Source organism: Corvus moneduloides, chromosome 9 (genome assembly GCF_009650955.1).
Source record: "Corvus moneduloides isolate bCorMon1 chromosome 9, bCorMon1.pri, whole genome shotgun sequence".
In the NCBI taxonomy this organism is placed as follows: Eukaryota; Metazoa; Chordata; class Aves; order Passeriformes; family Corvidae; genus Corvus; species Corvus moneduloides.
In genome coordinates this window covers 20,481,850-20,507,545 of record NC_045484.1, presented here as the reverse complement: position 1 = coordinate 20,507,545, position 25,696 = coordinate 20,481,850, and the positions used below count along the sequence as shown (strand labels likewise).

The 25,696-nt window shown below is 39.9% G+C and overlaps 1 protein-coding gene across 3 annotated transcripts; it reads left to right on the top strand.

Moving 5' to 3' along the window:
• PTGFR (prostaglandin F receptor) lies at positions 1 to 20,846 on the top strand. Of its 3 annotated transcripts, none has more exons than XM_032118398.1 (3): positions 1 to 313; positions 1,737 to 2,584; positions 18,649 to 20,846. In XM_032118398.1, the coding sequence occupies exons 2-3, from the start codon at positions 1,796 to 1,798 to the stop codon at positions 18,952 to 18,954; spliced, it is 1,095 nt and encodes a 364-aa protein (XP_031974289.1). In that variant the 5' UTR covers positions 1 to 313; positions 1,737 to 1,795; the 3' UTR covers positions 18,955 to 20,846. The 3 variants fall into 3 exon arrangements, with proteins under 3 accessions (XP_031974289.1, XP_031974291.1, XP_031974288.1); XM_032118400.1 differs by lacking the exon at positions 1 to 313 and adding an exon at positions 513 to 626 and having other exon boundaries at positions 1,737 to 2,263; XM_032118397.1 differs by lacking the exon at positions 1 to 313 and adding an exon at positions 513 to 626.
• The last annotated feature ends 4,850 nt before the right edge of the window (positions 20,847 to 25,696 follow it).

Genomic DNA, 25,696 nt, shown 5'->3' with positions numbered 1-25,696 from the left:
GCTCCCTGCGTTCTGCAGAAGTGCGTAGCTGGGAAGAAGCACGTGGGAAGTGAAGAAGAGGTGAAGCTGTGGCTGAGGACAGATGTGGCCTCTTGGCTGCAGCCTGGTGGGCACGAACTCGCCCTGCCTGGGTGGGGTGGCCCCGTCGCCCGTCGCTGTGATGTGATGGGACACGGCAGCCTGGCTCTCCTTTCCGGAGACACCGCCGCACCCCGGCAGAGCCGGGCAGCCGCTCCGCGCTCCCGCAGCGCTCCTGCTCCCACGGGGATAAAGCCGAGCGCAGGGGCTGCGCCTCCCGGGACAGCGGGGCGAGGTGAGCGTGCCCGGGGCGTCGGAACCGGGGCCCTGGCGGCGACACGGGCGGGCAGCGCTGCTGCCCGGGTCCCAGGACGGAGCCGGACCGCGTGCCGGGGGCGGCGGGCGGGGAGGGCGGACGGGAGGCCGGGTGGGAAGGCGGAGGGAGGCCGGGTGGGAAGGCGGAGGGAGGGCGGGCGCGGGCGGTGCCGGCGGGAGTGGGGCTCGGCAGCGGTGGCGGCCGGCGGAGCTCCGCGCTGCGCCTCTCTCCGGCCCCGCGGGGCGAAGCGGACGGGAGCGGCGGCGGGGCCGGGACGGACACCGAGACCGGGGTAGGGAAGGAGCGGTGGCGCGGTGGGGCTGGTCCGGGCCGGTGCGGAGCGTGGCACTTGTGCCCGGCGAGCCGGGCTCGCCCCGCCCCCGGCGGGGGCAGCGCTTAAGGGCGAGCGGGGCGCTGCTCCCCCGGCACCGGGGCTGCTCACCTGTCTGTGCCCGCCTGTCTGTGCCCGCCTGTCTGTGCCCGCCTGTCTGTGCCCGCGGAGCGCGGGGAGCCGCGCAGGGAGGTTGCGGTGCGCGGCTCCGTCTGAGGACGTCGCCGGCCGCGCTCCGCTGAGCGCTCCCGAACGGTAGAGGTGCCTCTGGCTCCGGCGTGCCCCGTTCCCGATGTAGCTCAGGAACCGAGAGGCTTCAGCGGCCGTTCGTAATACGGCTTATTAACGCCTGCCTTTTTTTTTTTTTTTCCAATCTTTTTTCCCCTTTTTTTCGTTTTCCTGCCTGGGAAGGTTTTGCTATTAGGAATGTCCTTGGAGCAGAGATGGGAGATAAGCTGTAAAGTAACTTGAGGAATTGGTTTCTGAATTACGGCACATCTAAAAACAAAGTTTGTGCTTCAGCGAGGGCGCTGGGAAGTTGAAGGCTTCAGTGCTGGTTAGGTTAAAGCTTTGAAACATGAAGTTGTGGGAGAAGAATTGTTTAGAAGATGCTAAGACATTGTTTTGAGAATAAATGTTTTAAAATGGAGTGTGATTATGATCTCTAAATGCTTCAGTTTCAGTATTTCCCTTTTCACTGTAGATGGGCTGGCTAAATACTGTCATTCTAGGAGTTTGTTACAAAAACGTTTAGCGTAGTTTAACCACCAGAATTGTTTGTATTGTTTCTGTTACTATATGTACATAACCATTATGTATTTTATACATTATTTTGTATATATTATCCATGCAGAGACTCTAAATTTCCTGTAGGCTACGTTTGCATTGTGTAATGCATGCAGATAATTGTTTACCCTTTGAGTGATGGGCTTAAAATGTGATGCCATATCATATCACTCAGAAGACCAGAAATTAGATTTGTACTAATATTGTGGAATTTCTGCTTCAAATGCCATTTGAACAGTGGTATGCCTTTTACAGCATTGTGTATATTTGTTTTTAATATTGCAGATGCCTTTTGACTGCAAGACTGCTGAAATGCTTTGAGGGCTGCGTCTCCTTTCCTAATCATGAACAGTTCAAAATCACAAGGGCTGGCTGGATTTGGAGTCTTGAAAAACACAACGTGCCACACGGAGAAAAAGATTTCAGTTTTCTTTTCAATAATCTTCATGACAGTGGGAATTTTGTCCAACAGTCTTGCAATAGTAATTCTCATGAAGGCATACCAGAGATTCAGACAGAAATCAAAAGCTTCCTTTTTGCTCCTTGCCAGTGGTTTGGTTGTCACAGATCTCTTTGGTCACCTCATCAATGGAGCCATTGCAGTGTTTGTGTATGCATCAGATAAAGACTGGATTCGATTTAACCAGTCCAACATTCTTTGCAGTGTTTTTGGCATCTGCATGGTTTTCTTTGGTTTGTGCCCGCTCTTCCTGGGCAGTGTGATGGCTGTTGAACGGTGCATTGGAGTCACTAAGCCAATATTTCACTCTACAAAAATGACTTCTAGACATGTGAAAATGATGTTGACTATGGTATGTCTGTTTGCTGTTCTTATAGCTTTGCTACCTATTCTTAGGTTTAGAGCCTACCAAATTCAAGCATCGAGGACCTGGTGCTTCTATAAAACAGAACATGTTGAGGACTGGGAAGACAGATTTTATCTCTTACTTTTTTCTTGCCTTGGGTTCCTGGCCCTTGCTATTTCATTCCTGTGCAATGCTGTCACAGGAATTACCCTCTTAAGAGTCAAATTTAAAAGTCAACAAAGACAAGGCAGATCTCATCATTTTGAAATGATCATTCAGCTCTTGGCTATAATGTGTGTTTCTTGCATTTGCTGGAGTCCATTCCTGGTAAGAGCCTAATGTGTTTGCCAATGTTTAATGCACATCACTGTATAAAAGTTATACTTTTTTATCTCCAGGTTTTAAAGCACTTAAACTGTGATAGCAGCTCCACTCACTCAATAATAATAATTTTATAGCATATTGCCCATAATGTATGTACCTATGCATCTATAAAAACTGGTAGCTATTCTCCACTTCTGATCAATATTACATTATGCTAAATATATAGGGGTTGTGAGGATTGTAATTCCAATGCTGTAAAGCAGACAGTAGTAGCAGAATCATAGCTAGAATAATTCAGAACAAATATTGAGCTGTTCCAAAAATTCAGTGAATTTGGGAATTTAGGATTGGGAAGTCTTTTTACTCTGTACAGTGTAAATAATTTTTTTATTCATGGCAGTCTGATTGCTGTTATTTTAACAGTTTACTGCTATTTGTGAGCTGTGTTAGGGCAGTTAAGAACCTAAAAATCCTCCCCTCTATTAACAGGGTGTTAAGGGTTTTGCTTTAGAGTTGTGTTGAAAAGCAGTGGTTGGCCGTGGGTTGAAATCAGCGTTGGGTTTAGACCTAAGCAAGCTGGGTTTGTAATGTGGACAGATGAGCAGCAGAGCTGCTGTGGGCAGGTGGTGTAGGACTGTCCCTGCTGTGACTCCCAGAAGGTCAGTGCCACTGCTGTTAGCACGTGCTCTGTCAGTGAGCAGGATCAAAGGAAGTGGGATTGTGATATGGGAAAGAATTTGACAGATCCTACTGTATCATGGCATTATAAAGCTCATACTAGCTTTGTCTCCTTTTAGTGTTGTAAACATGCCTGAAGAAATTTAGTTTTTTTGCTAGGGTCAGAGGGTTAAAATCACAAGTCATATGAAATCTTAGTTTCTTCCCTAGAAACAGGGTCCTGTAGTTTTCCAGTGTTAAAAATGAGGGGCAATTTTGGTTCGAGGTAACAAATACTGACATTTAAATCTGATATCTGTATTAGATACAGCTATATCTCATCTGCTCACTGCTTATGGTAGATTCTGAAGTTACCTGAGTTAGTTCTAGATTAGATACTGATACCAGCCTAGCTGCAGCAGTTTGGTATATCTGGCAGGTAGCATTTAATTAATCCAGTATCTCAGGCTTCATGGAGAAAGTCTGTATATAAATGTCTGCAATCACTGAAATGCACAAAAACTCTTTCACTTCTGTTCAAATCACAGAGAATTCTTCTAGTCTTGCTCTGCAGTGTAGTTTGAATTCATTTTGGCTTCTGTCCGTGTCCTGGCTGTAGTGTGTGGAGCATAAACCAAGTTGTCAGAGCAGTATAGCAAGTTTTGTAGGGAACTTCTTTACAGTTTAGACACCATCTGAAGTTTGGGGCAAGCCACAGAATGGTTTTCAAGAAAAGCATCTCAGGTGACGACTTTACTTTCCATGAAAAAGCAGCATTATTATCCTCTGGTGGCATTTATTTTGATTTAAAATAATTGTTCTTAAAAGTAGGGATTAATTTGGTTTTTATAAACCCTTGGGTGTCAGAAGAACTGTAAACTTTTTTAATTCAACAGAGATACTTAATTTATTTAATGCATTAAGGAGCACTAAATTGCAACTACTATGGTTGTTCTTTCGGTGTTGGTAATTTTGTTATACCATTCAATTTTAATATTGCTATATATTAAATATAGATAAAATTATAATTTTAGAAATCATGGCAATCTAGTGAAATCACAGCAGCGGTTTTGTTAAAGTATTTAACTTCATCTGAGTTGTAGTTGAAGATGAATTATTATTATAGAAGGAATTTTTTTCAGACCCTTTTTGGAGTTTGGTGTTTGCTTCAGCTTACAATACAGGCCCGTGAATGACTTCTTGCTTAATTTTGTACTTGGTATTTTTTGGGACTGTGTTGCAGAGGGGAGCTGGTAATCAAGGAATTCTGGTTCACGGGGTGGCAAATCTGCTGGTGCTCTCTGTCTGATCCAGGCTTGTGCTGCTTTGCCTCTTTTGAAATGAGATAAGGCAAACTTACACTGTAATCAGCCTGGTGCTATGGAAAGTAGTTCTGCAATATGGATAAATTTAGGTTAGAAAGGAAGAGTTAAAAAAAAAAAAAAAAAGTTGGTGTAAAGTGGGATTAAATTCTTGAGACAAAGTTTCAAGGAAGTGAACAATTACTGTTTTAGCCAGAGAGTTTCACTGGGAAATGGGATGGGGTCTTCTATTGGTATTTCCTTTCTCAGCTGTTATGATCATAGAGTTTATATCAGTTAATTTGCTGAGTTATGTACCCATTCCTTGTTTTGATAGCAACAGAACACAAACAAAATTACAAGTGTGGCGTTAATTTAGCAAGATTTTTTGGCCTGCAGTTGAGTAAAGTCTTGTCAGGAATGTACTGCTCAAGTGCTACATTAAATTGATCCAGGGTTTATCAAATTGTATGCTTTATGATTAATTGCTGATTCAAACCTACTTGTCTGATGTATCTGAAAGGTCTCAGGGCTTTTAATTTGTGAAAAGAATGGTTTACATTCTATAATATAATCAGCATGTACCAAAATAAGTTCTTGACGTATGTATGAGCAGGTGTTCATAGGTGAAATTATCTGGAAAAGGACATAAATACATGCTTGTTCTGCAGTCATTTGCTTCTTTACTTTTTTTTCTCCAAGCTAAATCTAAAAGTCAGAGTTTGAAGTGTAGACTTTGAATTGTGAATTCTACCTATGTTCTCTATCCCAAAGAGTATACAGAACAAAATGTTTCGTGGGAGTCAAATTGCCTCAAAGTAAACCAAAGCAATTAGAAACCAAACAAACTTCTGGAAGAGAAAGTGGAGGAAGGCAATGCGTTTTATACCACATGTGGTTTGCAGATACAAGAGTTTGGATTCATTTGTGTGATTCCCCATCTGACGGGGGGTTTACTTCGTTTATTCCCCATCTGTTTTCAATCTAGTCTGGTATGTCCATTGACATATGTGTATGGCTACCATAATCAGTCTGTCCAATACTGTAATCCAACTGCAGATTCACTTCACTATTAGATTTTAAATTAATTTTATTTCTTTTCCAAGTGGAGTTAATATTCAGACATTGTCACTGTCCTGTGATAATATCACTTTCAGATGTCATTAAAGTCACAAGACCCTGGATTGTCCTTTATAGTGTCTGGTGTGGAACTGAGCTTGACTTCTGCATCTGCTCAGTGGTAGTGAAGTTGTTTTGATGCCTATTTATATATGTGTTTAAATGTATATATAACTAACACTTAATATTATAAATAATAATATATATTATTGTAATCAATAACCACCTCTGTCTTAAGATTCCTGAAGGTATGGGGTGTTTTTCAAAAGCAGAGCCCATGGCATGGCTCTTGTAGAGCTCTGCCTGGAGCTCTTGGACAGGGAACTCCTACTGATTTCTTTTTTTGCCTTTTGATTTTTTCCCCAAAGCTCCATCTCATCTGTTTTTGGAAAATAAGCAGCTTTTTCAACTTTTCTGCCACTGTGAGAGAATCTTTCCTTAATGAAGTATGGGAATGAGAGGTGCTCCCTGCTCCTTCCCTTAAGGGGGAACACTGATCTCCTTTTGAGGAGTTGAGAGCGAGAGAAAATTCACAAAAAACCCCAAACAAGTGAAATTCATGATTTTTATAATAATATATGTAGTCAATGAGTTGCAGAGGCACATTTGTTCTGATGGTTCAAATAATTTTGCTTTGTGATGGGTAATTCCAGGTAAATATGCTCTGAAGATAGTAACATCATCTTCTCTGTGTAGTTCTCATCCTTGCGAGAGCCTTAGCCCTTTGCTTAAGGGTATGTCAATTTTACTGGATGAATTTGGTCCCCAGGGATTGGATTCCCAAAGCAAATAGTTGGATGGGAGCATTTTGTGACAAGCACCTCTGATGAAATGCATTGTTATATAAAGCTGTTTCTTGGCTGTGACTTGACATCTGGCGTGTCATGAAACAGCTTGGTTTGGAGCTGTGTTTGTATGAGCAGATTCTGACATCGGTATGTCGTATTCTGTAGGACTCAAGGGATAAACCTCTTATAAAATTTATTTTTTTGGAGTAGCAAAGAGAACTGCCTGTAACTATGGACAGGAGAGAGTTATTTCAGAGTGAATTTATTTACAGGAACAAATTATGATCTGGAAAAATTTCTAAACTTTTTCATGTGTGAAACACAGCCTGAGAAAAATACTTCTACATTCAAATTATTCTTGTTAAGATCTTTTTCCATGCAGTTAACTGATTAATTTCATTCCAGCTTTACCTCCCCTCTACTGCAGAAAATAGCCATTCCTGTTTTTTTTGGAAAGAGCTCTGTTTATTTCATATGAATAAATCAACTCTTATTCAGTTTGTTTTTTTTTTACTGCTTAGATTAATTTTTATCAGTCCCTTCTCATGTAATCTCTTCTCTTTCCAATTTGTTATGCTAATTGTGTCTCTCCGAACTTGCTCTGACTTTTTCTTGTCCTCAGATTGTCTCACGCAGTGAGGCTTGATGACTGCTTTTCCTGCACCTAGGGCTTGCAATTTACTGAATCACTTCAACTCAGAAGCTGCTGGTGCTGGTCTGAGTGGTCCTTTCAGAGAATGTGCTCTGGAACTGGTGAGAAGGGCAGTGATGTACTAACAGGGAGGCTTTTGTTGGAATACCCTTGCCCCATCCTACCCTAGTTGCTCCACCAGCTGTTTTGGGTGCAGAGACAGGCTCACGGTTGGTGTGTGCTGAAGGAGGTCAGTTTGTTGCAGGTTTTTTTGAAGGAGGTCAGTTTGTTGCATGTTTTACACTAAGTAAGTTCTGGGCCACATCGTTGGGTACAGTATAAGGTAGTTTGATGTACAAGGCAATCCTCTGTGCATCTCATTTGAGTATTTTTGCATGTGTAGCCATGTACACACTTTGCCAGGAGTTCATATCTGTGTTACTCTTGAAGTTTCTCCCTCCATTCTTGTTTTCTGTCTTTAATAAGCTGGTAGTTTATGGTTCTGTTACACTACCTTATGCTTATATGTGTGATGGGCATCATCTATATGGGCTTGTTGCTTTATTAATGCTGTTTGTATGCCTTCATTGCTGGTTGTATTGTCCCTACAACAGAAGAGTTACTGAAAAATTTATCCCTTGTGCTCTTATGACTGGTGATTTCTCATAATCAGAAAGTGCAGCTGAGGAGAAGCAGGGAGATGTCCCAAGATGCAGGTCCATGCTCTGCCAGTGAGGACTCATCTCTCATGGGGGGCTGCTCGGCAGAAGCCTATTATTGTCTTACTCTTTATTAGTCAAAGCTGCAGCCATCGTGAGCTTGTTTTGCCTGCACAGGCACAGTCAACAGGGAGAGTGATCTTTTCTTTTGAAATAGAATAAATTAGGCTTTCAGTTTCCAGTCCTGTGTTTCTGAAGAGTGAAGGAGGAGATACTCTTAAATATGTTCAGCTAACCTTGCAGCTTTGAATGCTGCTGTAAACTTTCAGTGGGAAAAATGACACTTACCTGTCCTTTTCAGAGCTCAGATTTTAAAGAAGATAATCAGTGATAATTCCTATGCTTGTGCTGGCTTTTGCCATTGAGTTCTTGCTAGAACGTTTGTCTGCTGACACCACACAAAGACAGGATGCACTGTCAGCAGAGTGGTTTGTGTTGGGTCTGGAACACCTCACACCCTGCCTGTGGTAGGGGAGGTGACCTGCGGCAAGTCTACCATGGGAGAACTCCTTGGACGCTGTCTGTGCATATTTGAGGGTGGGTGCAAACCCCTTTTAGGAGCCCACTTCTGTCACAATGATTTTAATAAATGAACCAGTTTCATGGGGAAAGGAAAAAAAGCTTTTTGCCAGCAGCAGGCCTGCTAGCTACACCTCTTTATCTCTAGTCCGAAGCATCAATACAGTGATAGTTATTGCTGACTGTAGGTAGTTATTTCTCTTCCAGACTTTGCTGTGTCAGCGGAGATCAGGAGTGTCAGTTTGAATGAATAAAATGCTCCCTAAATTCCTCTGAAAAGGAAAAATTCTCGTGTTTGATTGTCTTTTTGAGCTACATTAGAGAAAGAGCTCTCCCTCCTGTCACGGTCCTTTGATTGTTTGCTGAGTTTCTCAATACATCCATTAACTCTGTGCAAATTCAATTACTGTTCTTGCTTGAGTTTCTCCTAGTGTTTGATAACTCAAGGTTAAATTGCTGAAAGATTACTGTCATTGCTAATATTATGGCCCTAAAGTTATTTTAAAATACATAACTCATTTTATAGGTTAGGAGGAAAGAGAACACTCATTTTTGATTGAGGTTTATATTAGTCTCAGAAGTTAGTTAATTTGTTAGACAGAAGTTTCTTTCCAGCTTAGCTCCCCATGGAATAAGGTTTATTCAGCAGCTCAGACAATTTGAGTGTGCTTTTCTTTGTCCCCATGAAAATACTCCTGGAGAGAATTTGCACGTGTAACAGTTTAATACAATGCATTTAAAAGTCCAATCCACCTATTCAGATGTGTTTCTATGATACTAGAAACCTTTGGATTAGATGTTCATGCTTTTACTATTGGTTGTAGAGAACTTTCTTTTATTTAGTATTCTTAAGTGGCACAACTGCCTAATTCCACCAGGTTAGATGAGAAAAGGAATGAGATTAATTTTTGACTATACCTACCTAAAATGATACTGAATTTTAAAGATACTGTTTTGGTGTTTAGAATTGGTCTGTTCCTATTTTCATCTTTTACAGTACATAGAGATCTTACAGGCCTTATCCTTTCTGAGAAAGAGGAATCATTTTAACAAAAATGTTTATAAGTGTGGGCCAGGGCGTAGTTTATCATAGAGTACTTAGAAACTGTATATTAATCGTGGCTATATTTGTAATTCAAGTGTTTACCTCCCTCTCACAGAAGTCGGGGGGCTGAGATGCTCTTCCAACAGCACAGTGCTGGAGAAGAAATGGGCAGTGGTAGTGATACAAAGCAGGGAAGGAAGGAGGGCTGAGATTGACATACTGCCCTTTACCAGAGGCTTACCAGAGGCTTTCGGGGAAGCATAAATATAGTTTTTGTTATCTGTGTTTACTTGTGCTGTTTGGAAAAATGTACGTAAAGCCTTTTTTGAAAGTGCAGTGCTATCAGAATACAATAAGATTGTTTATTTTGGAGAGAAAAAGTAGGAAAGGTAGGTTTCCAGTCGTGTGAGAACGTGGCATTTTCAGAATAATGTGGTTCTGGTTTTCTTTCATAATTGTTTGCTTCTTGATTTTTAAATTTAGATGCTTTATACAGAATTAAACCATGAAGATCTATAAATTGAAACACAATATTTTGTTTCAAATGGATGCCAGTGACTTTCACAGAAATTTTTTTTCAATTTTGAAGTTTCCATCTCAAGAAATCAAATTCTAAAAACTTCACCGAAATAAATTTGCCATTCATAACCTTTCCTTGTTTATTTCACTTGGGTAGGTTTTTGGATTCTGTGTTTGATATTAAAAAGTAAGTCAGTTTGACATTCATTCTGTTGTTTGATATAAGAGAATTCTTCCTATTTCCTAGATATTACACTTATTCAGGCATTTCTTACTTGAAAATGTCATAACCATCTTTGGGAAATATCATACATGGCATAACCATTTTTGGATGGTTATTTTAGGAAAGCTGTCTTTCCTGACTATCTAAACACTTTAAATGGTAAAGTTGTTGCTGAAAAATCTCGGGGAGTAATACACTCACATGGAAAAACTCCAGAAAGTCCTTCATCCTCACCAGGTTTAATGACAGACATCAGGGTGTAATACACATTCATATATTCTGTGCGATAATTATTATGGTGTAATTCACAATTTGAGGTGTGGCATGGTGCTTTCTGGTGTAAGTTACTTGTCTCACTAGTGCTGTGGAATTTGTTAATGTCTGGGAGGAATTGCTGAGTTGCAGTTTGGGTTGCAAGCTCCCTGAGGACAGAGATTCCCTATGTGCCCAGTGCCCGGCAGTGCAGAGCACGGTCCCATCACAGCTTCTGTAGGTGTGCTTTTAGGAACAGCAATGGGCAGGGAGCAGAACACTGCAGAAAGGGTTTACACCGGGGGTGACAGTGAAGTTGTAGTAATCGTGACTCAGTCTTTGGGATTCATTTTTGTATTGGATGAGGTGAAGTAGAGGAATGGTGGAATGAACTGGAGCTGCTTTGTAGGTACTGTACCCTCTCCTCAAGGATTAATGTCCAGGCAGAGCAGGAGTGGAGAGCAGCTCCTAAACTTGCTCTTAGCTCTTCAGTCAGAGCCATGGGCTGAAGGGCAGGTTTGAGTGGCATGAGAGCTGTGCTTCTGCATGATTGCCCAAAGAAGGCTGAAAATTAACCTTTGCGTAAGGGATGTCCTGAACTGAGGTTTTTAAGATAGTTGGGCCTCAATACTAAACTCGCAGAAACAAAAGATTAACTGTCACTGGAGTATTGGAAGTTTATGACTGCTCTCCAGCTGGTTCCCCTCCTCCTGTGCTGGACCTTTGTGCTGCCCCTGAGGAGGTTTGGGGTCCTGAAGTTAAAGGAGTGGGGTAGGATGAAAAGGATGTAGTGAATCTGCTCAAGAGTGACCTCATGACCCATGTTACGGCTGACATCGGGGCATGAGTACGTGGGGAGGAAGATTCTTGTGCTGAGAAGGATGTGACCACCTATATGCCCATCTGCTTCACTGCATGGGGAAAGTGAAGCAGAAAGGAGGTGAGGATCCCTGTAAGTGGTAGCAATTTGGTTTAGGATTTACAGGTCATTAGTGAATTGGTAATAAACTTGAATCCATGTTTTACCAGAAGTGTGCATTTACAGAAATAATGAGAAATAAATCACTTTTAAATGGAGACTTGATTTTTCTCTTCCATCCTCCTCCTGAAAGGTGGTTGAGCTGCAGGCCCTTTCAGTTTATTTGCCAACATAAAAGAGAAAAAGTAACTGCAAATTGTATATTCCAACTTGGTAGATACATTGCTAATTCATTAGTCTTGATATTTCTGATCATAGCTGCTTAGTTTACTCCTCCAGAATGATACTTAGAATAAGTCACTTTAACAAAGGTGATCTAAAAAGAATAATGTAAAAGCAATGCATCATATCTTTTTTTGCCTCCAGTCAGATTTTTCAAACACTGCAAATGAGGTAGCACCAAGTGATTAGGTGACTGTGACTCCAGTCCATGTTCAATAAGGACAGGATCACCAGGAGAGTTTTAAATAGAAATTAGGAAAACATATCTTCATTGAAAGGGTGATCAAGCATTGGAATAGGCTGCCCAGGGAAGTGCTGGAATCACCGTCCCTGGAAGTGTTCAAAAGGCATGTGGGTGTGGCACTTGGGCATATGGAAAAGGTTTAGTAGTGAGCATGGTGGTGCTGGGTTAATGGTTGGACTTGATGACCGTAGAGGTCTCTTCCAATCTTTTCAGCCTGTTCTATAGCTGTGGACCTCTGCAGCTCCTCTTCCCCCCAGGCTGTCTGTATATTGTCTCTTTTTTTCTTCATTCAGACAGTTCTCTTCCTCCCCAGTATCAAGTGTTATTTGTGATTCTTCCTTTGGATATTTGTAGGGTATTAGTGAGAGAACTTCTGTTGTTCCTAAATAAATTAGAATATTTATTTAACCATTAAAAATGTGATTTTTTTTTTTTTTTCCAAATGGGTGTGAAAACCTGGAAGAGCAAAGCAACAATAGAGAAGTAATAGGTCATTTCCAGGGTTTGAAGCTTTACCCAACTGACCCTAATGGAAGAAGAAAAGAATCCCGAATACTTACAGTCCTTGCCTCCCTAAAGATGGTCCTTATTATACATATTAGAAATATTCTATTGTTTTCTGGTCCTTAAAATTGTCCTGTAAAGCTTCTCTAGCACTGCTGGTTAAAGAATATATGAATTTTATCTATAAAATTAATTATTTTGTGCAAGAGATTTTTTGTTATAGGCCTTGTTCTTAGGCAGGAATACATTCCTCACGCTGTGGAAACAGGCTTTCTTGTAACTTTAAAACATGTAGCTCAGGAAACAGGTTGTTTATTTGACTTTGGTATGGACGCTATGTCTTTTCATTATGAAGTGAGTCATCTACTGTTTCCAATGCTAGAATCTTTTCTATCCATATCCACAATGCTTTCCTTTCAAATGAGTTATCAATTAAGCTGTGAGAGTAATGACATTGGCATCTAGTTGAACTAAAGTATTTCTTATTTTGCTGGCAAGGAAAGGAAATAAAGAAAGAGGCTGTCAATCCAAGATAGAAATATTTGGATTATTTAGGAGAAACAAAGAGGTGACCTGGAATGTTTTATTCAAGCCCAACAGGAATTTATGCTACTGCAAAACTGATGCAAAATAGGTAGTGTCTAAGGGGAAAGATGACAGAAAATTAAAACTTCACTTTCACTTAATGTTTGCAAGTTCATGTGCACACACCCCCCACACCTCCCTGCTGGTAATAAAGTGAAGCAGGCTTGCTTCATAATTTCATTCCTGTAAACTTCAGTGAGAAATTCCCTGGTCACAGACTAAGCTGTGTCTGAGAAAGAAATATGAGAAAATATGTTTATTTGCTTTGCAAAAAACTGTGTTTTTCCTATTTTCTCTATACTTTTTGGACTTTCTACACCTCTGAGCACCTTTAGCTCAACAATACCTTCAAAATGTTTATGCAATTCCTTTTTAAGGGGGGAAAATAGTGAGCCAGTGGATCCACTCTTAATTTTTAGTGGCATTCTTATTTTATCACAGAAATACACATGAGACAAAAGGAGACTCCCTTATTCTGCTGCTACTTCTCAAGGGCTGATCCTGCAAAATTTTACGTAAGGAATTATTACATGTGCCCTTAAAAGTACCCTCTGGACTTTAATGTGATGGAAAGCTGGCTCATGTATTTTGTTGTCTACAATTCCTTTTTAAATTGACTTTTTTTATAAAATCGCTATGTTCAGTTAAAATTTAATTGCTGAGCTAAGTGATCATCTGGTATATAAAAGTTGAAGATACAGTTAATGTTTTTGTTTTAGAAAGGGAAAGGAAAGCATTAGGGGAAAAACATGTTGCAGATCTAGAACATAAAAAGCATTATGTGGCATAAGTAGAACAGTGTGTGTACTAACATTTTGATGGCAGAAGTGGTGCACTGCATATTGTTCTTGGAAGCTCTTGTTTTTAAACTGACTTGCAGAATCACATAAAAAATAAAATGAAGCATACTCAACTTTGTTGCAACAATTGCTTGGCTTGTATACTGCAAGATCAATATAGCAATGGTAGAGGCAATTTGCTGTCAGTGTTTCTTTTTTATTAGCTCTACTTGGGAGATGTAAAATGGTACATAAAATGTGCAGATTATGCATTTTTATTTCTTTCTCCCGCTATTTTGCAAATTTATTTTCTTAAAGTCTATAGAGTACAACAAAGTGGCATCTTGTATGATCCCTTGCCTCTTAGACTGAAGCTGCTTTTTTGACACAAAAAGTGAAAGTTCCAAAAACTCTAGAAATTCAAAATAAGTGTATATTTTTTGTTTCCATGGTTTGGCACGTAATCAGTAAAGTTCTGCCTTGAAACCTCTGTGGTGTAGGAGAAGGGGATTTGCACCTCAGGGTTCAGCATAGGCAGTAGTGACAAAACATAAGTGTTCTGCAAATACTGAAAAATCCATGGGCTTTCTTCCATTAATGGAAATCCTCAGGACTAAAGGAAATCCAAAGGAAGAGGAAGAGGCTTGGGAGGGTCTGCAAGGTTCCCACAGGGAAATAGAGTCCAAAGGCTGAGCTGCAGAAGACAAGAATTTCCGATATTTGTCTACTCTGCCTTCCATGTCAATCTCTTGGTGACTGGTTTTTATCCAGTTTCCTGAAGTCAAGGATAGAACCTGGATTTAGAGCCTGTGAGGTGAAATGCATCAAAGTTGCATTTTTGTCTTTCTTCTTAACTAGCTCTAAAGTCTGCTTCTTGTTTTGACTGGCTGTCCTTGAGTACTAACAGGAATGTGAGTAAGCAGCAGAGCTTTTTAGCCTATTGGTTGCTCTTGTGTAGACCCAACTGGAAAGAAAATTAAATTAGTGCTGTTTATGTTTGGTGAGTGGTGTGAAGCCTTGGAGCAACTTTTTTGTTTATTGCACTGAGGTTTGTCCTGAAGGGAAATGATAATTCTCTGATGCTGTCTGGTAGGTGCAAAATTGAAGAAGTCAACAATTTTAAATTGTTTTAAAAAATTTTCCGTCAGACTTTCTGGATCTTGCAAAATGAGCTTTGGCTTTAATGAAGCTTAAAATTGGACAAAAAGTCTGTAGAAGTTTAATGTATTGTGTCAAGTCCTTTCTTGACACAAATTTGATTTCTCTCTATCTATTTTTAGGGACACGGAATTCTCTGGTCTTTTCTTAAACCAGTAAGGACTAGTAGGAGTCAGAGTAGCTTTATATCTTACAAACAGGTACCCTTGGTTTAAAATGGCTTTTACAGTTATTCTTTTGTAGTACCTTTTCTAAAGAAAGTTTGAATTGTCATAGTTACATCATGTGATACTTTTTCTTTTTTTGCAAACCAGGGAGACATACTACAGCTGTCTTCATATAAACAGTGTATAAATCAGCAAAGTGCTACTTGGATTCTTACATTTCTAGATAAGTTAGAAAATGTCATGAGTTATGTTTTTTATTTACCAGCTGGGGATTAATTTTTTGAGTCACACTGCTGAATCTGCATGAATATTAACTTTAGTTGTGGAGATCAAAGATGGTTAGATATGATGCAATAGTGCTGCCTCCTGCCCACTTGTGTGTTGCTGGCTACAGAGAACAGAATTCCTTTGTCCTACCTGCCTGCTGGGCCTACAGGGAATGGAAAAAAGTGTTTGAGTTGGTTTCCTGACTTTGAACCAATTATTGACCACTAATACTCAAATAAGAAGAAAAGAAATGTTCTTTTTGTGCCTGTCGAGGTGGTCCCACTCTCAAAAGTCCACTTGGCACTGCACCAAGTTCTGGTGGCAATTTCTGAGCTGATGACTTGAACCATTTCAGTGACGCGAATTTCTCACACCCAGGGAGCAAATACAGACTGTCTGCATGCATTGCTTCAATGAAATCCTTTATTTAACAGCTGCTAGTGTATTAGTCCTTTTAAGAATTTATGGTTTCAAACTGATTTTGGAACAGTATTTTAAGAATTTAAATTTAAATAGAACAAATTGACTATGAAAATGTGATAGAAATAATAATTTATTCCATTCCACCCCTCTTCCACTGAAGTTTAGGTCTTGTTCTGGGAATCAGCAGATGATTTTAGAAAGGCTCCAGGACACAGTCTCCTCATTGCAGTGTTGGTGCAGTTGATTCAGTTGCTTGCAGTTTTCTTCCAAGATTTTTCAGAAAATGTGAAGGCCCCCAGGGCAGGGCAGTCCCTTTGGAGGAGTGAGAAACTCTCTCACTTCATACTCAAAGTGATGGCAACATGTTCTGCTGCTCTGCCACAAGTATTTTAGGATAAAAATGCTCATGCTGAGGGCTACAATGAGATTCTCAGTCTTTCTGTATGGAAATCTCGGCCTCTCAGAACTTCAAAAAGCTGGATATTATTTTATATTACTTTTTGAGATACAAGAAAGAAAATATTTTTTAATTTCTGTGTAATACTCCCAAATAATGTAAGTAATATGGTTAGGAAAATCTTATTTTATAAAACAAAATTTGTAGATAATTAGATTTTATCTTATTATTTCAAATCCAGGGACCCACAGCTGAATTGCTTAAACATGTGACTGTGTATATAAGCTCTACTTGCTCTGCCTGAGTTCAGATGTATTATTTTTTGCATGTCCGATGTTCAGAAGAGGCAACTGAAATGTTCTGGATGAAGCTTCTCCCCCAAGTGTCAGAATCCATAAATTATGTATCAGTTTTCCTTGTTGTCCTGATTTACTTCATGCAAATCTGTAATCAAAGCAGAGGTATGTTTATGTTGAACAGCAAATGAATAGATTCACTTAGAGGTGATTGCTTCTAAATGCAAGGGAATCTCACAAGTGTTCTAGGTAACATGAGAAAATAAGTTTTACAAAATCTGGATAGAGCTACTTATTAGCAACATCTACTGCTTGTTTTTCTGGACATGACATTGCGTTGGATTTGGCATTTATTAACTCCAGAGAATGTGAGAGAGGAACAACAAATGAATTTTTAAGTACATCAAGAGGCGGATTAGGAACCTGAATGCCTGTGTTAAGTCAAACATGCTGTATGGGATAAGGACATTGGTCTTGTGGGCGCTGTTGAGCTGTCATTTGTTGCCTAGTCCTATTTGCAGAGTAAGGAGTATTCTGTCTGAGTTTGCCTTGTGGTATTAGACCTCTAATAAATAAAATGTAGACTGTCCTGAAAAACATCCCATGCGAAGCCAAAGGAGCCGTTCAAGTTTGGGTGGGCTGCTGATGTCAGAGGAATGTGCCCGGTGGTTGTGGGGTGAAGAGCAGATTCAGGGAACTGGCTTGTGTTTGTGTTGGCTTGGTGCTCAGACATTCCTCCTCCTTTCCACACCAGTTCCCAGCTGTGCTCCTGCCAGCCCTACCAGCTTCCTTAGCAATGTTCTGAGGGGCTTCCTCTGCTGCTCCCATAGAAGCCATACAGAAACACTGGATCAAATGCTTCGCCAAACAAGTTCAGTGTCCTTTTATGCATTCACTTTGTGCCATTCAAGTTTATACTCAGATGTGGTGACCTGCAAGCTATAGGTAGGGTCTGTAAATACAGAGAAGCATTTAAAAAAGAGCGAAATAGGTTTGCTGGAATGCTGAGCTTTAGTTTTCTCTTCCTTCATTATTATTTTTTAGTTTTTCTGTTGAGTTTTTTTTTCAGTGCCTCTTTTTGAAACTACGACCCTGCACTTAGACAGACTGACCCTACCTCTCATTGCTCAATAAATCAGTGTACTCACAGCATCAGTTGTAAAATATCCCGTTTCTTAGTTAAATAACTGCAGCACTTTAAAGGCTTTGGAACTAAAAGCATTGCAGTGTTTCATCTTTCTACCAAAAAAGTCTTCATGTGGTTTTAACATTAATAACAGGGAGAGATAATTTACCATCTTCTGGCAGATTCCTGGCTTGGCAGATCAGGCTTTCTTCACACAGGAACTTAGGTTACAAACCCCCAGTGGCAGCCAGCCTGTAAAGGAGGTCTCTGCAGGGCAGGAGTCCCAGTGGCCTGAGTTTCACTGGGGCTGTGTCTCACAGCCCAGCTTGCTGCTCTGCAGAGCAGGGAGGCCAGAGCCACAGCTTGCTGGGCTGGTGTAGCCCTTGGGTATCCTCTGCCAGATGCTGTCCTGCTGAGCCATTCTGGAATTCCACCATGTGGAATTATTGTCTCTGGTAGTGTTGTTGCTGGTGGAGGTCTGTCCATGTGCAGCACCTCCAGAGGTGAATGAAACCCTCTGCATCTCCATTGACAAGTGGAGGGGTATCAGTGGCTTTTGTCACCATGGCTTAAATTTTCCTTCAGACCTCTAAATCTTCTGGTGTCAATAAATTGTGTTCTGCTGCAGTGTAAAACATGAATCTTCTTGTTGAAATCAAGGTACTGTGTTCCTTATGCAGCCTTTAATTAGGAAAATGTGAAAAAATAAATAGCTTTTATAAAAAACGTGTTGACCTACAAGTGGATTCTGCCCTTGAGAAAATCCATTTCTGGAACAATATTGGCATGCTTTGTTAGATCAAATTCTGGATTAAATTTTTACTTGTTGCTCAGATCAATCCCTGGTTGCCATCCTCTGCTCAAAGTTCTGCAGAAGTAATTCAGCAGAGGCACATGTATGTCCTTTGTAAAACATTTTAGAGGATTTCTAGGGTGATAAATGTTATATGCCTGAAAGTATTTACATTGCAATTTGGGATGCACTGATGCTGTGAAGGTGTGAAGTTAGAGACAACGTTGAAACAATTTCACTCATGCTCTCTTGGTATATTTTTTAATATATGGTTTTAAAATATGTGATTTTCAGATAATTTAAATGCTCTCGGTGTATTTTTTGATGCATAATTCTAAAATACTGCCTTTTCAGGTGACAATGGCCAGAATTGGGATTAACGAGAGTCGCTCAAAGGAGACCTGTGAGACGATACTTTTTGCTCTCCGAATGGCCACGTGGAATCAGATTTTAGATCCCTGGGTGTACATTCTTCTCCGGAAGGCTGTTCTTAAAAACCTGTACAAGATCACAAGTGGATGTTGTGGTGTGCACGTCATAAACTTACACATGTGGGAACTCAGCTCCATCAAGAATTCTCTGAAGGTTGCAGCAATATCAGAGTCACCAGTAAGTTCCAAACAGATAAACCAACAGCCTCTCAGCTCTATGGGACAATAAAGTTTAGCTCAGTCTACGAAGAGATGATGGAGGCAACGCTCCTACGTGGGCAGTTACCTTAAAATGAGTTCCAAGGCTCAGTGGTTTGGCATTTGTTTTAAATTGTGAGTGGTTTGTTATTGTTGCTTACCAGTTTGATATTGGTGCTCCAAAAGATGCCCTTGAATGTTTTAATTCACTTCCAAAACTGGTAGTGGAATGTTAAATCATCTATATTTTTTCTCTTCCATGTGCTAAAGTGAAGAGGCCCCTTATAACACTCCCCACCAAGCCTTTCACCTTAACAGACTTGTACAAGTGCAAAAGTGATCTCCAGGGTGATTTTTGAAAGGGGTAGATTTTTTTCTGCCAGAGATACCCCCAAATCCTTTGCAGAGCCACTGTTTTCTAGAACAAAGTCAAGCATCCTTTCCATAAGGGTATTCTATACTTCTAGGCATTGAATTTACCAATAGTGTGTATGAAAGACACTTTGCTTATGCCCAATTTATTAAATGGTCCACTCTGCTTGGTTCATTGACTTGGCCTCTTAATTATTTACTGTTCCATGAATTTTTGGGAGAGCTGCAAACTTCATCAGTGTTAGCGTTCCTTTCAAATCACTGACAAAACCTGAGGTTCCCTGTGGGAACACAGAAGCAGAGGAGCTCGGCTGCCTTACAGTTATATTTTGAGATGTATTGGTGAGCTTTTAGTCCTTTCAACACATTTTGTTGAAACTAACAGGCATAAAGCAGTGGTTAGTCTGTGAAAATTGTAGTTTTCCCCTCCTTACCAAACTGAAGGATGATTCTGGAAGCGTTCCCCTAGTGCATGTACTGAAATACTCATGTGGTACATTGGTTTCATTTGTAAAAAGTCACGTGTGTCGTGAAAATGTGTGTGACCAAATGAGCACCTCTGCAGGGAACTGCTCTGGGAGCAGGGTTTTGTTTGTGAAAGCAAGTTGGATGCTCAGGTTTTGCAGGGTCTGTGTCTGAAGAGCTGAGCGCATTCAATATATTTGAAAGTACCAGAAAATTTTTAGGACAGCTTCACACAGAAGTTCACACTTCACCTTTAATGCTGCTAAAAGAAGCTTTGGTTTTTGTGACTGTGTGCTGTTCAGAAGCCAAAAATGAGAGATACTGTTTTAAGATAGGTCTATGTTATTTTTACCTACTTAACTTTAAATAACTATATTAGTGAAGTGTTGGTATATTTGAACGAAGTAGTTAAAAACAGATTCACTAATAAGACAGTCTGAGGGACCAAAACTATTCACAAAGTACAAATTCATGTTGTATGTGAATATAGTTTATAAGTCAGCAAATGAAAACCCAAAAGGTTTAAGTATTTCTTTTTAAAAAAATTTTTTTAAAGCTATTTCCTTTTTGTTTTAAAAAGGTTGAAAAATAAGTGGGTTAAATAACCCTGTAATGAAATGGCTTCATTTACCCTAAAGAATTTCTGTATGTGATTTTTTTTTTTCTCAGTCATAGGGCTGATAAACTGTGGAGAGATTTGATGTTAGTGTAAGTTCTGCACTATTGCTTCACGTGAGTTCTGCTGAAATCTGGAAGCATTCAGTCAGTGCTCAACTTGGCTTTTGATTTCGTAGAATGCGATGTCAGTGTATCTGTTGACATAAATTATTTGTTCCTTATGGCAGATTGTTGTTTTAGCAGCTGAAAAATAATGTTGGTCCATAAGTTGTTGAGATATTTGATCGGTGAAGAAAGCTTGAAAATGTTCCATTTTGTTATGTGAATAAATGTAGCTTGTGTAGTTCATTCTGGTTGGTTTGTAAAACAACAAAGCAAAGTTTATGTGTATATGTGATTTCTTATATTTTGTGTACTAATACACATTGAATGTAAATTGCAAAGCCTCATTAAAGTTATCAAACTGTATGCTGTTATGGTGTTTTTGTGTAACAAAAAAGATCCCAAGTTATTAAAAATAATCCTTATGACAAAAAACCTCACACTTGATTACAGCCAACCACTAACATTTCCACATGTGCTATCAGTTGTGAAGGCAGAGAGGAGGCCAGGGAGAATTCAGATAAGAGGTACCAGTGTTTGTACACAGCTCTCACACGAGCAGCTCAGGGCAGTTGGTGGTCTGAGGCAGACAAGGTCACGTTCTGATGACCCATGCTTAGAAAATGCAAATAAAAGCAGAACTGAGGCAGTTTAGTGCTTGGGATGAAAGTATTTTTATCCAAATATCTGCCTGTGTTTCACATATACTATGAATCCTGAAAAAAATGTGAGTTTTGCTGATAATATTTTGCCTTTCTCAGTGATGTGAGAACCTGCAGAGGCAGCTCAGGATACAATCACCCAAGGACCTGTTACCACTGAAAGTGATTGGATTATCATTTCATTTCATCTCACAGGAGAGCCAGCAATGTGCTGTGTTGTATGATTAGCAAGTTATATGTTTTATGGAATATGAGATTATTAAAAAAACAGTGGGATGGCTTCACATTAGGATCTGAGTATTGGCCAGACAGGGAGCAAAGGACAGGCTGCTCAGTGATGTGCTGATGATCTCCTTAGAGGGTGGCTAACGATGTGAGCAGTCATGAGCTGCCGATTTACTGCTGGCAATAATTAGTGCCTCCAGAGCACGCCGGGGCAATAAGTGCTCTGGTGGGACGAAAGTGAATCTCATTTCTGACTAATGACTGAGGAAATCCTCAGGGTGGGAGAATATTTTAATCTAATTGGGATTTTAAGCAACGGCAAGCTCTATAAGGAGGCACGTTATCCTAAAATGAGGTCCTGGCCTGGCCTGAATCAGCCTGCTGAAGGAAAGAAATCATCAGTAACCAGTTGCTCATCACTGGTTATGCTCATCACTATTATGCAAATACCTGTAGTTTGTTACCTGGATACAAAGATGGAGAACAAGGTTCAAGATCTTTTAGATGTGATTATTGAGACAAAGGGTCCACCTTGTGTGTTTATTTTCAGATATCTGTATATTAAGTGTTTTTATTAGTTTAGTCTGATGCATTAGCAACAATTTCAGGAAGAGCAATATGTACCAGTTCTGTAGCCATGGTGATACTTTAGGACAAGATGTTGGGACCTTTCAGATGTGCCTTATCTGCCAATGCACTGCTCCAGGATGTTCCAGGTAACACAGCACTTCACTGAGTAATGGCATAGATTGGAATGAGATTTGATTTTCTTGGGAAAAGTGCTCAAATGCCAAGGGAATTTACAATGCCCATGGTGACTTTTATTGCTTCCTTGAAAAACCCCAGATGCTTTTCAATTTTAACTTCTGCAATCTGCCACCATTAAAAATGGCAAAACTGGTCTTTCATTCCAGCAAACAATGACTTTCTGTTAAGAGTTCCTGCATTATATTGATGGAAGTATTTACTCCTTGAACAGACAATGTTTTCCTGCTGAATGTCAGTTAATTTTGGTACTAGGAAATTTTAAAATACTAATAGTGTAATGCTGTTTCAAAAGTGAGATAAAAGAGGGGCTGTTTAAAATGCATTTTGTGTTCTTGAGATAACCCCAAATTTACTGCTATGGTGAGGAATAGCTGCAAGGAAAAAAAACCCATCATGAGTTCCAGTACTCCTTGGCCATCAGCTCGTATTGAGGGTGTATCTCAGGTGGAAAATGTTGCCCATTGGTGCTGTGTTGATTGGCTCAGTAGCAACATGCTTTGTATTCTCATAAAAACGACTTTTTAAAGGTGTTTTGCTCCTTACCAGTGGCTGCAGCAGTGTGGGGATTGGTGGTGACAGGTGTTGTGTGTCACACAGCTTCTTGTCTTGGACACTGGAGCTGGGCAAACAACATGTAAAATATCATATTTGATTGTCTGCATGGAACAGCCACTATCACAGCTTGCTTTCTGGTGACCATTAATACATCCAGATGGATAATTTGGAGGCAGACATTTTTATGTTCTAAACAGAACAATTCAGACTATCAAGTAAACTGCTCTCTCTACACCAAAATGTTTGCTGTTATTTTTACTCAGTTGTTTTGGGACCCCATGCCCTTGGTGGGAAGAGGTCAGGCTAGTGAGCAGGACCTACACTTGCTTATCATTAGAGATCCTTAAATGTAACTCACAGATTCTTTAGCTCGTACTTTCTTTAGGCTTTCCAAGCTTTCCTGGTTATTTAATTAGCTCTCAATTTTTTATGGTGAAGGCTGAAAGGCAATGACAGTTGCAGGTCTTTATTGTCTGTTATTGGCTTGTCTTTGGTAAGTAGTAATTTGTACTTTTTCTGGTTTCCAGTTCACTTTAATAGTGTCTGGGAAATCAGAACCTTTTGTAGCTGGTGCTCTGCTTTTATGCAGATGGATGCAATACACATATGTGGTCTACAGTTTCTGGTTCAAGTGTCTTGAATGCTACCTCTGAGTACAAAGTTTGTTAGTTTTTTTTAGTTTCTTTCGTTCCCTTAAGGGATGCCATAGGAAAAAGTTCCATCCAGCTCTGGAGAAATGCAGAAGTGATTTATGTTTAGAAGAGGTAGGCAGTGCAGTCGAGGAATAGATCTGCTGGCGGAAACAGGGATTTGAGCAGAGAGCCTGAAAATTGTGCAAGCCCTAAACCATTAGGTTCTTACTCAGTACAATTTATTCATAAGAAACAGAAAACAAACAGACATAATATTTGCAGCAAGTTACAGGAAGAATTAATAACACAAAAATGCCAAAGGTCGAGTCAATCACAACTGTTTGCTGTAATAGATCTGACCCTCCTCGTGTGGGGGAAAGGCTTCCTGTAAACACTTCAGCAACTCCAAGAAAACTTTAAGTAAACTTTAAGAAAAACCCTGTTTACTTCACTTGTCCCTTTCTACTGCTTCCTGTAAATAAATTGACATCTGAAGTGATTGGACAATGGCTAGATATTAAAAATATAATTTCAAATGCAATTTAAAAAACTGTTTATAATTAGGGTAAGTTAAAGAGTGACATAGATATACGAAAGACTTGGTCTCTTAGCAACACATTCATGGAGGCTTTAAAAAAAAGTCCTGTGGTTGCAGGAATATAAACATGTATCTATCTAGCTGTTTAATTTCAGCACCATGGTTGCAAAATAAATACTTTCTACAGAAGTTTATGAAAATTAATCCATTTCAATTTTTTTTAAAAAACCAACATACTTTCAGTAGGAGGTTGACAAGTTAAAATACTTGAGGCAAAAAATTGTTACAGTAAAACATCTCTACAAAGCAGCTATCCTTCCCAGCAGAAGTTTATGTGTGTGTATTTACTTTCTTCTAAAGGCAGCAGCAGAAAAATACTTTAAATTCTGTTGTAAATTATAAATAAGATATTTATAATCTGAAACAATTTCTTAATTGGATTGCATCTTTCAGTCCTATTTTTGCTTCAGACATGCTGAAGGCAGAGCTGTGTGGAAGTGAGGGCTCCAGCAGTAGAACACTCCACACCAAAGCAGCCTGGTAGCCTAGAGTGGAACTTTTGCAATGACACTTGGCCAAATGAGAAAGTCTAAGTTTAATTTCAGGATTCAAATTTATTTTTATAATTCCTGACCAGCAGTGACATCTAGTAATTTCTAGGATGCCTTAATTTTTATCCATGAAGTTCCCCAAGTGCCTGAAACACCATGTGCTATCTGCCGCTCCTGGTCTATGTAACACAGGCACAAGAGGAAGATGAAGAACACAGAACTTTACTCCATGATTGCCTGAAGCAATTCAACCCCTGCTTCCTAAAAGAGTAATTTGGCATTTTTCATCTCTGTGGAAGATATTTTGTTTTGTCTTTAAACTGAAAGAGGGTAGATTTAGATTAGATATTGGGAAGAAGTTCTTTCCTGTGAGGGTGGTGAGGCACTGGCACAGGTTGCCCAGAGAAGTTGTGGATGCCCCATTCTTGGAAGTGTTTGGGATCAGACTGGATAGGGCTCTGAGAAACCTGGTCTAGTGGAAGGTGGGCAGGGGGTTATGTTTCTAAATTATTTTATGTTTCTTGCACAAATTCTCAGCCACGTGTCCCAAATCAGACTTGTTTTCAGTGCAGCTAATTCTAATCCGTATTTGTGGTTGATAGAACAGGATTTCTTGTTGCTGTGCTTACTTTTGGACACACTTGTGCCTTCTGACAGGTGCACTCTGTATTTCTGATAAGTGAAATTCTTTGTGGTTACCCTTCTTGCAGCTGTGTTGCCTGCAACCATGGGACTTCAGCAGTGATCCCCTTTAGTTTCAGCTTTGTGCAGCGCAAACCAAACAACCTCTTTGATTGCACATCCTGAAACATTTAACAGAGCACATTAACACCACTCCTTTATTGTTTTACATCATTTCCTAGAAGAGAATAATCACTTTTATGAGAATGCAATGGCAGTATCAAATTTTACACAGTGTAAAATAAAATATCTCGTTCAGATTTGTCTCCTCCAAATGCACCCATGTGTTACCTGATTCTTTGCAAATACGTTTAACCTGGAGATACTTTTTACTGCTCTACAGCAGTCTGTAGAATCGAAACTTGCAGATTAATAGCATATGGAAGAACAATGTAAAAGTCTTTTTGGGTAAAGCTGAAATGAAAAACCCTGCATTTTCTTTCTGAGTGATTTAGAAAATAGTCTAAGGCGTCTGAATCTTAATCTTACATATGGTGCCTTACTGGTCCTCTGCCTCCCTCATTTACAACCATCATGCAAAGACTCATGTTGTGCAAATAGTGAGGATTCTTGAGAAATGTAGCAAAATCTTCAAGAAAGAAAT